Below are 13685 nucleotides of genomic sequence, written 5' to 3'. Positions count from 1 at the left end.
AATAGGAGTTTTGAAATACTGTTAACTATGGAAGTTAACTTTTCCAAGTTTTGAGCTTTCTTTAATCCCTTCATCTATTGGTAACTGAGCAATGTATTTAATCACAAAAATGATGAAGAGTGGTTGGTATTTATTATGTTGTCTTTGGAGCAATTGGTCATATTCAAAATACTTGTGACCTTTGGAGGCAGCAAAGTGAGCTGTCAGTAGGAGAAGGTTACAAATGATTGAATATTGACTGCAACTTCTGTGAAAGAAGACAGTAGCTGTGGTCTTTTATTTATTATCTGTCCTTTTCTATAACTTTGTAAGAACAGTAGATACTCCATTTCTTAAGTTATCAATAACATTAAAACTTGAGATAATGGAGTATTCTTAACATTCTTGATTGAATTTTGAGTGCTCTGACTTCTAGCACGTTATTTCATGAGACATTTATTTGGGTGAAGATGGTGCACTTCAAGGATATGCTGAGGCTCAGTAATTTCGGTTGAAAGGGCCACTGCATGTTGTCTAGTTCAAATCCCAGTGGTTTTGGAGGGAGTCTTCAAAATTTTGTTGCAATGGAGCACTTTGAGATAACTTCTCAAGGAATTACAGCATTTATCATTTCAAGGCTTTGATTATACCGATTTCTACAAGTTGAGAATCCATGGGCTGTGTCTCACGTTACGTGATTTCTGGCACCGGCTGTGTAGCCCCTCATCCCGTGTGTAGGGAAGGAGGGTGAGGAATTCAACTCCTTGCAGAAGATATTCCAATATTGCCAAGTTTCATACATGTGACCCTGGATCAAGGCAGTGTGTAAGCTTTACATGGTTTTTTCTGACTGTGGGGACACTGCAGGCATCTGTACCCTGAATCTGTGGGGAAATTGCTGTGCTGCACTGCGCGTGCATGAGATGCATACGTTTGCCTTTCTCATCTTACTTTTGTGTTCTTATAGCTTATGCGCTTTGTGCTGAAGCATGAGATCTATGGATATGCTGCTTTCACCATCAGCATTATTTTCATCTGCAGAGCAATACTAAACTGCTTAGTCCTTTAAATTGACCTGCCCTCTAGCCGCTGTATGCGGGTAATAAATATGATGAGACATTCCAGTAAACAAAAGAATAACAGGCTGAGGGGAGGGAAGAAAGTAGGTTAAACAACATATTTTGTAAAACGCGGAAGTTAGACAGATTTTACTGACCCTACTCTTTTTTCCCATGTTGTAACTGTTCCTTGGAAAGGTACTAGTTCCTTAGCTTCTGTTCAGTGGCTTAAAAAAAAAAAAAAAAAAAAAAAGAAAGAAAAACAAGATGTTCTGTGTAAAACTTTATTTTTTTAAAAAATGCTGCCCTACAAATTGACATTTTTCCAGGTAGGTTGAGTTTTGTGCAATAATTCCATTCTATGGTGGGGGGGGGTATACAAACAATACTGAATGGTCTTATATACATCTCAAACTAATTCATGATTGTTTTTTTTCTCTGGGATTTCTGAATTATAGACTTGTTATTATGTACAACCCTGCTCAGGAAATATTGGAACACCTGATTTTGATTCCTTGATGGAAACAGAAAAAACAAGAAACATTGGGTAGTTGAAAGTGGAGTTTTCAGTTTTTTGATTGCTTCTGCATATAAGCAAGCATTTAAAAATAATTCAGAAAACAAATGAGGTGGTTGTAGTAAAACGCTGCATTTGTATCATTTGTGAGGATAAATTTTGTAAGCTTTTGACAGCAGTTAAAGTACATTATATAATGTTTCTCTAAAAATAGCAAGATAATATAATTCAGAGCAGAAAAAAGTATTTCGATTGAATGCAGGGAAAAGATCTGTGTGTCATGTAATGTTGATTTATATGATGCCTATCAATCAGGATATCTTAAATCTGTTCGTAATATGAGAATTTTAGCCTAAGAATATTTATCCATATGTAGCTGATGCTGTCAACTGGTGTTTGCATTGAACTCCTGTCTTAGTAGCCTTGGACACATCAAGCCTGACTTGACAGAAACATGTAGGTGGAGGTTTCCAGGTCTTGCTGAATTTAGTCCTAATGTTTGAACATATCCTCACAAACAAAAGGTTATATAGTATTAGTTGTATAGGTACTTGTTAATAAAGGTGTTCTGAAAATGCGTCCACAAAAGTTGGACATGGTGGTCCTTGTTGGAGCCTTTCCAACTCGGAATATTCTGTGATTCTGAGAAATTCTAGTTTTACAGAATAGGTATAATTTCCAGAAAGAAGCCTTTGACATGGCTTGAATATGGTTTGGAAAAAAATTGCACTGAATTCTTGTGCAATATACCTATGATTTTTTTTCCTTTTCTGAGTGCCCTATTAATGTTGAATGTGAGCACAGAAATGCTAAAAATAGTCATGTAGGGTTCTCTCCAGGCTTTCAATGCTCTTCAGACTTTTCTATCTTTCATTCTGAAGATGCATGTCCAAATTAGCCTTTTAGAATGATGTGGCAATACCTGCTACTTCTCTCCATGCACGACCCAGATCACTTGTCTGCTGAGCAGCATTGTCCTTAGGCTGATTGGAATCAGGGTTCGTTAAATAAGTCATGACTGCAGGAGTCAGCATGTTGGCCCGTGGCTGTCTCTTCACAGAAGGAGAGGAAGTGATTGGAGCTCTTCTCAAGGACTAATCACAGGCACTCCCTCCTTTTTATGAGGAGTCCATCTAGGTGATTCGAAACCAAAGCTTTCTGTGTTCTCTATAAGAGAAGTTAAATTTATTTAAATGTTGGGAGAAAGAGAATGCAGATCTTTTGCAGATTTTTTGCAGTTAGGCAATAAAATGTCATGTCAAGCAGATATTCTAATTTACTATAATTAGAGGTTTTAGCACCTAAAATGGATTTGAATATGGCACTTATTATAAACAAGAGTTTTGAATTTACTACATGCACTTTGGATGCTAGGATATTTCCTGTGCATGAATGCACAAGTTCTCTTTTTTTTTTTAAAATTATGGGATTCTCTGCTGGTTTGTGGCCTTACACACTATAATTTTACTTCTTTCTTTATCTATTTAATGTTTCTGAATGCTTTTACTATTTTTAGCATTACAAGAAAAAACTATATTGTATTAGCTAAGAATTACGCAACTGTACTAAAAGCAAGTAGTATTAATTTTACTGTTTCTGTCATTTTAAACAGATGATTCACAATTATATGGAGCACTTGGAAAGAACCAAACTTCATCAGCTAACAGGGGGTGAACAGTTAGAATCCACTACACACAGTAGAATTAGGTAAGCTATTTATTATGCTCTCACCCTGAAATGAAAGAAAAATCCATTCGTTTGTGTTTGCAAGACTTTGTTCTTTAATCCTACAACAACGATTTGGCTGAATCAGAAAGATTTGTTGTATGATTGGAATGCAGTAAGAGAATAGCGTAGAAACTAGTAGAGAAAAGCTTTTGCTGTTGTACTGCTAAACATTAAGGCTAACGTACAAAGTATATCTCAATTTCAGCTTTTTTTTGGTGTTTACATTCAGGTAGGTAGGAAAAAAATGTCAGCAGCTGTGACAAAATAATTGATACCGTGCTGTTGCTTTGTGTTCAGGTTGGTGGTGTGTATCTTGATACCCACTTGTTCTAAGGGCTCGGTGTGAATATATTATGCAGATTTTGAGCTTTCTAGCCTATGAACTCTGCGTGGAAGGAGGGGAGAAGAACTCCTGGGCTGGCTGTGTCTCTGCGTCGCTGCATAGATGCTGCGAGGAGCCCGGCAGCTCGTTGCGAGGGGGAGGAGAGGTGATGTCATTGCTTTGGAGCTGCTGCAGAAGAGTGGAAAGCTGCTGCTGATGGCATTGTTTTTGTGGCAGCGGCTGAATGACAGACTTTGCCTACAAAGATACACCCTCGGCCTCTGTGTAGCCTTCTTGGTTCCGGCGTTTCACCATGCCAGCACAGCGCCATGAATCCTGGATGCATGCTGCTATTTGTGTTTGGCTTCGTTGGCGGGGCGGTGGTCATTAATTCGGCTATCTTGGTATCTCTCTCTGTTTTGCTGCTTGTGCACTTTTCTATTTCTACTGGTGTGCCAGCTCTGACGCAGAACCTACCAAGGATACTCAGGTACTCTGACCCACTGAACCTTAGCTTCTCCTGCTCTTTCTTTTTCTCTGCTTTCTCTTTTCTTGTCAAACAAAAAGAGCAAGGACAAATTAAAGATGCAAATCGTGCATAAATTTCAAATTCTTCTGTAAACTTAATGTTTATGGACTGGGAATGTGGTAATATTTTTAAGCATTCAAATGTAGGTGCCCTTTGCTTAAGCAAGTTATAAGGTCTGTTAATGTATTTTTGTTCTTTTAAGAAAGCTATTGTTTTGGTTGATGGTAACCTGCAAAAAAAAAAGCTGTGGTGACAATCTCATGAATCAAGCTCACATTTATTGTATTGTCAGGTACTTGGCTGATCATGTGTAGCCATAAATATATGCAGACTGAGACCTTGTACTAATACATTCCATTAATTTTTAATCTAAAGAATTGCATAAGAATAGCAAATTGATAATTGTTCAAATACATACTAATTAGTTGATTACGCTATTGAAAAAAAAATGTTTATTGGTTTGTGGGGGGAAAAAAATCTTTCATTATTTAAGCATTAGAGCTCTTAAAGCCTATTCACTATTGTTCAGCCAAATGTTATCCTCTCCTCTTTTCTGTACTTGTATGGCAACCTGCCAGCTCTCTGTCCTCCCTCAAGTTACGTTCTGTGTCCTAGTTGCCTGGAGCAGTACCAGACATACATTAGAATATGGTTACCAAAAGTAATCCTGATATGCTTTTGTACCATAATTACAAAAAGAGAGCAACTGGAAAATTTTAATGTAGCTTTCTGACCTGAAAACTTGACATGCTTCCCACTGTTGGTGAACTTAATTTCAAAAAAAAAAAAAGGGCAAAAACAAACTTTGAGAGTGAAAAATGCTGGAAATGTTCTCTGAAAGAGCCATGTGATGTTCTCCTTGATACATGGCACATGTAGATGCTGTATGGTAGTATGCTTTTTAATGTAGGTCTCTGAGCACAGACAGGTTTTTCCAAAGCTTTCAAGTCCATCAGTAGCTTAAAAACCATGTGTTATTATTGAGAATAAATATGCATATTAAATACAGAGAAATAGTGTAACTATCTAGACTGGTTTAGTTGGGCTGTTTTTGTTTAAGACGAGCAAAAAACCTGAACCCATATTCAATAACCCCCAACTCTTAAAAACGAAACAAAAGCAGCACAGCAAAATATTGAGCTTCAGGTTCAGAAAACTTCATTACAGTTCCTATATTTAAGGAGTCAGATAGTTTAAGATGTTTTTGTAATGCGCTTTTCCTTCCCTGGTAAATATTTCATGGATTTGAGTGTTTTTGGAAGCCGTTCCCCCCCTCCCCCCCAGTCAACTCTTCCTAGTAATATATTTTAGGAGTTACGGGAATTGGAGCTTAGTTCCTTAGTCTATTATTCATATCAAAAAGGTAAAAACATAGGGTGAAGGAGTCCAGTTGTAAAAGAATTGTCTTGTTTTTCACATTAGCCAGCTGTTAAAACAGAGCATCTGGTTGTTTATCGTAAAGGTTCCTGTGAATGCTTCAATGCTTTATTTCAGAATAGTCAACAACCTGTGAATAAGTTGAGATTGCTTTAGTCTAATTAGATAATTTCTTTTAATACAGGCATCCAGCATCACATAGGAAGCCTTAATGTCCAAAATAAGGCCTCTTTTCAAACTTCATTTACAGTGCAGTCTTGCAATTCACCTGAACAGTATTTTAAGCACATCAAAATAGTTTCAAATAAATTTTATAATGAACCTATTCCACCAAAAAAGCACTTCTCAGCTGAGAACTCTTTTTCCAGTACCTGTTTTGTTTCAATTCTCTATTCTGAAGACTACAAAGCAAACAAATCTGTCTCCTTCGAACCATTGCTCCAGGAGGCGTTTTCCAAAGCAAGGGGCCCTTCACAATGCATGCTTTATAAGCTTTCTTTTGGACTGAAGGGATTCTTTTTTCCTTTTTTTCCCTGCTGGATTTCTTAACCAATGAAATGTTTTCAGTCTTTTATCATAACTTAAGCTTATGTGGTGTCCTTTGTTCCCTGCATGCATTAGAGTTGTGGGAAATCTAAAGAAAAGCAGCACCTATCACAATAGCGGTAACTGCTGGAATCCAATTCTCTTTAGCTCTTTGGCTATTTTTTTTTTTCATGAAAACTTATCAGAGCAGTAACTTTGAAAAATGCAAGCCATATGATGCTTTTTATTTTGTAACCCTGATTAATTTTGCTTTACTTGCTTTGCTGCCTGATTTGCTGTGCTAAACTACTCCTGAATTAACAACTGAAGGTGGAACGATATTTATGAAAGACCAAGACACGAGCAATGTGAGAGTTTGAGACTCCTATGACAGGGAATCTTTTGTATCTCTGTACTGCGAAGGTTCATGCCAAACCGTTTACCATTAAAATATTGCTATTTTTGCTGACTTTTTCATTGATTAAATTCTAAATACAATCCCTTCTTGACTAACTTTCCTTCTTGGTTTAAAATTTAAAAAAATTTTCCTATGCTTTTTAACATTCCTTTTTGTGGTTTTGCATATAGCTTATAAGTAGGTACTAATTCTGCATAGAACTGTGTCACAGTTAAGTTTAATTTGTGAAAAGCCTGGTTGTTAAAAAGATGAGGTGGTGATTTGACTCATTATAATGCTGAAGTATACAAAATCTCTCCGGTCGCAATATTGTCTGGATTATCTCCATAGGAATAGTTAACAGCAATATTTTCTCATGGAGCTCAGTCTTCTGCCATCACTTGTGTGCACTTTGATCTTTTGGTCTACAGTATACTGAAAACTTTGCTTGAGCTGCACTGGTTGATTACGGTCCCATTTTTTGCTTCTGTATTTCATTGTTCTAACTCAACAAATACGTTGTTTTGTCTCAATTCTATGCCTGGCTGATATTTTTCCTTTTCAGGGCTGGCTCTAGCATCCCATTAATTGCATTCTACACAATGTTTTTGTCTCTTGCTATCAGGAAGTATTAATCTTTTTCTGTTTACTGATAACACTATTGATAGCAAGACTGGATTTGGGAATCTTTTGTGGAAGGGATCAACATACAAAGCTTTGGAACTTCCAAATGTTGTTGTAGAGAAGGGATAAAGTTAGCAAAGGTAGTGAGGAGTTAGGATGAAGTTATCTACCTTTCATGTTGTTGAAGTAAATCTTAAGCTGTAGTTGATGTAACATAGTCAGTACTGCTACTTATGGCAGCAGTCACGTTATGGCATTGGTTGCTCTTTCCTTGCTGTTTTCAAATTTTCCTGTGGCCCTACAGTAAAGCAGAGTACTGAACTGGTCTTTGTTAAAACTATAAACTTTTTAGCTGGGCTGGTTTTAACACTTGTAATTCCTTGATCTGTTTATTTTACCCAGTTACACAAATGAATATAATTCATGTGACCTTAAATTTGAACTTTTGGTTGATGTCTTATGACTTTCCCAAATGCTTATATTACTGATATAGTTGTTGAAGTTGTTAGAGAGTATCTTGCAAAAAAAAAAAAAAAAGTGTTTCGAGTGGCTGCTGAAAACTAATTTTTCTGAAGTAGACATTTCTGTTTTAAACTGCTGTTTGTGTTATGTTTCTGTTAGTTTGCTATAGATTAGATTCAGTGCGATCAATGTTGCTGCCTAAAGCCATGGAATAGCCCAATCTGCAATTAATCAAATCATGTGAAATGTGGAATTAGTATGTGCTGTAATACAAATTGCATATGCTGCATTGTATGTTCAGTAGAGAACAGGTTATGAACATTTGAACCTGTAACTTTACGACTTCCCTGCTGATTTTAGAGGTGAACAGGAAAAGCTATGTGACATCTGAAATAGTTGACAAAATCTGTCCTTTTTCAAACAGAAAGGAGCGTCCAATATCACTGGGCATCTTCCCATTACCTCCAGGGGATGCACTGCTTACGCCTGAAGCTCAGAGAGAAGCAGGAGAAACACCTGGGTCAGAGCACTGGAAATTCCACGAGCTAAGCCAGCCACGATCCCACACAAGCCTGAAGGTAAGTTGTTAGTGTGGCTGTCCTGTGCATTAGGAGAAACCCCTATAAAAATGTTACACTTTGCTGCCGGTAGAGAGAAAAATGGAAATGAAAGAAGAGACAGAACCCTGAATCACGTTCGTTTACACAGCTGTGTATTTTGCAAACAAGTGGTAATGCAGTTCTCTTATTCCCAAGAGTGTTTATTCCTGATCAATGACCATTTTGAAAGGCCAGTCACTATTTCTTTACAGCCTAGGTATGTAACTAGATAAGCAGGTCTGCCAACTCAATATCCTTTTGGAAGGAAAGCTTTGGCTATAGGCAGTACTCTAATGCAGCCGCTGCCTTCTCTCAGACTACCGTAGAGTTGAGTGACCTAACTTTCCTAAATTAGCTTGTGATGTGATTTCCCTTATGTGTAGCTTGGCTATAATTTCTCCAATTGTTCTGTGTCCCAGCAGTGGGAGGTGGCATAGAGCAAGCTGCAGAAAGGGGAAAAATAGAGGAGTGGTGTTGGTGTGTGGTAAGCTTAGTGGTTGGGACTAGGGTGCAGGAACACAGCAGGAGCAGGGGGCTGCAGGTCAAAGAACTCCAAACTGTGTAAAGCCTCTGCCTCCTGATGCTGCCAAGGTGTACTAGGAGATATGGATGTGCTGTTATTTCTGAAGATGTGTGCAGCTGAGGGGAAAGTGAACTTAATATACAGCAGAAGAATACTAAACTGATAATAAATAGCAATCCAGAAGTAACTGGAACTTGATTTTTTTTTTTTTTAATCTAGAGGTCACATGGAGTTAATGGGAAGTGATGAACTATAAAAAGATATCAGTGACAACAGGAGAATCTAAAAAATTGTCACTTACCACACTATTCCCATTGTGCCATCTTAGATTTTAGTTTTCCTGTTCCCTTTGTCCCATGCCAATTGATTTCAACGAATTGACAGAGCTCTTTTTAGGAGAGCTGACTGAAATACAGATTAGTTATGACTAAGAATAGGTGGAGGTGGAATAAAAAGGGGTTTCTGATCCCATCCTGTGCCCTTAGAAAGATTATAATGGCTACTATATGTCATCAAAAAAAGGTTTCTTGGTATAGTTCCACTCAACTCCGCTAGAAGAATGTGGAAAATAATGCGAACTAACTTTTAAAGCCTGTTCAGTCAGAGTAAGTTTCTTTAGTCCAAAGCAGATTTATACTTGTGAACATAAAATACTTCTGAAGTGAACCTGTGGGATGACATGATATATTGAGGTCATAACCAGAATTTGAAATTTTTTCTTTTCTTATTTTTCTCTCTAAATAATTTAACAACAAGTACAAAGTAAGGGTCTGCTGCTTTCAGGCATGTTTGCAATTCATTGATGGACAGTAATTCCTTGTAAAGTATCACAACAGTAAGTGTCAGGGAGAAACCCAGACTAAAAAGGCAAAGTAATCTGTAGGAATACAGAAGGAACATTACCTTGTCTTCCAATATTACTCAGTACAGTTGTGTATGTTCCATTCATTCTCTTCTACTTATTTCTGCAAGGTATTGCAGGTGAGCCACAACTACTCCAGTTTTAATGATCTAATTTTTAAACTAATTTTGCAGTATTCAGGAAAACTGGCAACATTGCCAAAAAGGTCAGATTTGCTAAGGTAGCACTGACTTCCAAATGCTTGGTCTTTGAGATATTCGGATTTTCCTGCACTTCATGGAGTTGCATTTCGTTTTCAATAATTTTTGGACCAAACATTCACAATAGTTTAATGAGCATTGTTTCTGAGAGTTATCTACTGCATTTTTTTCTTCAGCTAGCTAAGTCAGAAATGTAAAGTATGGGGTTACTTGAAATCCCTTTAAGCAAAGGGCTGTTCTCTTCACTATTTTCTTTGTCTATCAAGACATGTTTCTGGAGTTTTGTGTGTGAAAGTCAGTGGTCAGTCTGCTGCATCAGTTAGTGGATGCTTTTGGAACACAAAGATGTAGAAATGTTTGAAGAGAACCGTTGGCTCTGTTAAGACTTTATTCTGTGTTTGTGTGATCTCTGGATTCTCTTGGTAAGAGGTATCATTTCCTCCTTTCTGTCACTACTTGGTAAAGTATGAATCATTGGCTGAACTTAACAAATTCAATAAGCAATTGGGTAGATAGTGTAGTTTTTTTTGGAAATGGACACCAAATATCTCATAACACCTTAGAATCTTGGTTTCATTTTCTTGAGTAAGAAAATCATTTTCTTGGTTTTCTTCATTTTCTTGGTTTCATTTTCTTTTGGGGGTAATTTCAAAATCAATAAGTCAATTACTATCAATTTCCTAACTGATAAGAAGGTATTGAAGGAAAGAGTTTATTTCTATGCTTGCAAATTCCAAGTGGAGATGTTACTATGTGATGCAAACTTTTCATTTATGCAGATATACGCAGATGTGTGTCTTCCTGCCCTCAGAAAATGAAGTCTTACCTTGCAAGGAAGTAGCAAAAGTGTAAAATAAATAAATAAATAAAAATAAAAATAAAAAAATTACAACTCCTAGTAATCTTGCACTTGGAATGAATATTGCACTTAATGTAAATCTAAGAACGTGTGTCTGCTTGCAAGGTTTTTTGTTTTTTAAGCAACCTTAAACTTAAGCTTCACTTCCTTCTTGAAAAAGGATGCGAGCAGTACAATGAATTAAAGCTTCACAAAATATAAACTTCCTTCTTTCTTGTCATGTTTTGGTTTCCTGAGCTAACAGATGAGTGCTGTTAGATGTCACGGGATGCCTAGGAGCCTTGCTTTCACCTCTGATTCACAAACAAGACCATAAAAGAGCTTTTTGTCAAGACTTGCTTTCCTGCCTTCGTTTTGCATGTAGCAGTCTCAGTATTTCATCTGTTTCCCAAAGATATTTCTCTAACACTTTGGAAAACAGTGGCCTAAATAACCAGTTGGTGTTTGTATCTACAGAGAGATCTTGTTCACTGGTATGCTGCTGTTTAAGTCACGGTTAAGATGCTGGTACAGTTCTACATGCTGTAGTACTACACCAGTTTAATGCGTGTTCTGCATCAGTACTTGAGTATCCTCTGAGAGGCTATTTTTAGACGTTATACGAGTTTTGGAAAAGCACATTTTAGAGCAGCTTTGGGAAGACCGTCAGCAATTTACTGTGCAGCTAGAAGGATTACTAATACGGGAATACACACTGCTGTGTAATACTTAACAGAAAAGCATCATAAACCTGTTGGTATACTTCATAATCTCAGATTTTAAAATGGTATTAAAATAAGGATGTGTATTTTGTAGTTACAGCCTCCTTAACAGGAGCGAAACCACAGCCTTAGCTATTCACAGCCATGAATCTGGTAATACGGGCTTAAGTTACTCTTTTCGTTCCTATTTCTTTAGATCTGCATATTCTTCAGAAAAATGGAGGATTTTTGGCACTTGTTCTTTAGAAACAACTATGACTCTTCTAATATTTTAACTTATGCTGACTTTTCAATGCTAATTCATCTGTTTTAGGATGAGCTCTCTGATGTTAGCCAAGCAGGCTCAAAATCTACTACTCCAGCATCCACGGCTGCTTCTGATATACCTGCATTGCCTGCTGAAACTCCTCAGAAGGAAGATGTTGAAGGACTTGCGAAGGGCACAGATAAGCAGAGTGAAAAGCCAGACGTAAGCAAGAATATTGAAGTACAGGTAGCTCAAGAGACAAGAAATGTGTCCACTGGTGAGCCGCATATACTTTTTAGTAAATGAATTATTATGGACCTATACATAACCCTTAATGAAATGCCTTAATTCTGCCAGAAATGATAAATATTTTTTACTTAATATTTTTAGGAGAACGAAATATTGGTGAGAGAAGTCTGTTGTTTATTGGTGGTATTAGTCCTTATTTTTCTAGAATCAGAGTCATAAATGACATTCCCTTGTGAGCAGCAGAAGTAACACTCATCTAGACACAAAGTCATGAAATGAGGTAGACGTTCCTTGATTGCTAATATAAAGGAGTGGGGAATAATGACCATTTAGTGATTAGAGAAAGGCCTTCTCTAAAAAAATGATTTTTGCCTATTACTGTTGAGAGTTGCAACTGGAACTTCAATTCAGTTACAGGCAAGGATAGTGTTTTCTCAGTGAGGATGCCAAAGAAACCGAAGCCTTCTAAGAGTGCTGATAAACTACATTGAAATAAACTTCTGCTGTACAATAACTTTATTAAATTTCACTTGGTCTATAAGAGAGACTTGCTTAGAAATTCCAATGTCTGTGCTAGGGTATCAAAATCCATAGATCTTGTTTAGTTGCTTAAATAAGTCTCTGAACACAGATATATTGAATTGATCATCAACTTAACATTAATTTAATGTCTGTAATGTTGTGTGTCACAATTTAAAGTGATTTTTGATTTATGGAGACATACTACTTGATTTTCCCTAGGTGGAAATGAAAATGAAGAAAAGTCTGAAGTTCAGGCCATCATTGAGTCAACTCCAGAGCTGGATATGGATAAAGATCTCAGTGGATATAAGGGTTCTAGGTAAGTTGTGTGATGTGATTTGAGTAGGAAAACCAGTTTTAGAAAGTACCAGACTTCAGTTTTCATCTCTTTACTTGTTTTGAAATTTTAAGACCGAGGTCGTGTGTTATATAATGAATCTCCTACTTCTGTGACCCTGTTTCTTTCACCAGATTCCTCAGGAGGTTTTAAGTGTAACAGTTCTTCATTCTGTCACTATACTTCAAGTGAACGTGCAGGGTACTTCATATTACAGCACGCTTAATAATACCTAAATATTCTTTTCATATTTTGAGGGTCTGTACCAAGAGGCCTTTTGTACTCGAATCTGGGTTTCAAGATATTAGCGTTTGTTAAGCTGACCTCTTGTGATTTCACCCAGTCTTCAAAATCTGGATCTAGGACTGACTCCTCAAGTGCTACAGCATTCTTCAGATTCTGATGGGAGAATCCCATTGCTGGTAGAGTGCCTTTGCCTGAGTCTGCTTCTTGTAGGCATTTGCTTATGAAGGGTAACATTAGGCAAACATATAAAAATAAAATTTAGGACTTTAAGACAAAAGCTTCTAAAACTTTTATTCTGTTTTTATAGGGTAACAAATGAACTACTGGCAAAAAAAAATATATGGAGAAAACATTCTGCAGAGTGGGAATGGACTTCTGCCTTTTTGATATGTTTGTTCTAATTCTTTAACAGCACTCCTACCAAAGGCATAGAGAACAAAGCATTTGACCGTAATACAGAGTCACTCTTTGAAGAGCTGTCATCTGCTGGTTCTGGCCTAATTGGAGATGTGGATGAAGGTGCAGATTTACTGGGTAAGAATGGTTCTTCAAAGATCCTGTTCAGAGGAGTTTTCTTTGTTAGTGGAGTGTATAATTGTCTTTAGTAGACTTACTGTTAAGAGCCATTTGCATGAAAATATCTGACTGTCATCCTAAGGTGGTTATTGGAATTATGCAAAAAAATGACATATACTATCAGCCATAATGTTTTTAGGTACTTATAGGGAAAACTGAAATAGAGTATAGTATAATATAAAACCTTTGTGTCAGATAACATCTTCAACCAAAGTAATCTTCAGTTTTAGGTAGTTTAATTCACGT

The 13685-nt window shown here is 36.9% G+C and overlaps 1 protein-coding gene across 1 annotated transcript in view; it reads left to right on the top strand.

Annotated features, from left to right (window-relative positions):
* Nucleotides 1–13685, top strand: part of SPAG9 (sperm associated antigen 9) — a 63178-nt gene that overhangs the window by 23718 nt on the left and 25775 nt on the right. The window contains exons 4-8 of the mRNA XM_084298558.1: nt 3167–3261; nt 7943–8096; nt 11576–11786; nt 12500–12599; nt 13276–13397. Coding sequence (XP_084154684.1) covers nt 3167–3261; nt 7943–8096; nt 11576–11786; nt 12500–12599; nt 13276–13397 — 682 coding nt within the window. The remainder of the gene's footprint in view (nt 1–3166; nt 3262–7942; nt 8097–11575; nt 11787–12499; nt 12600–13275; nt 13398–13685) is intronic.

The sequence above is a fragment of the Netta rufina genome (genome assembly GCF_964035555.1).
Source record: "Netta rufina genome assembly, chromosome: 19".
In the NCBI taxonomy this organism is placed as follows: Eukaryota; Metazoa; Chordata; class Aves; order Anseriformes; family Anatidae; genus Netta; species Netta rufina.
The sequence above is the reverse complement of the archived record's forward strand: the minus strand, read 5'-3'. Positions and strand labels throughout refer to the sequence as shown.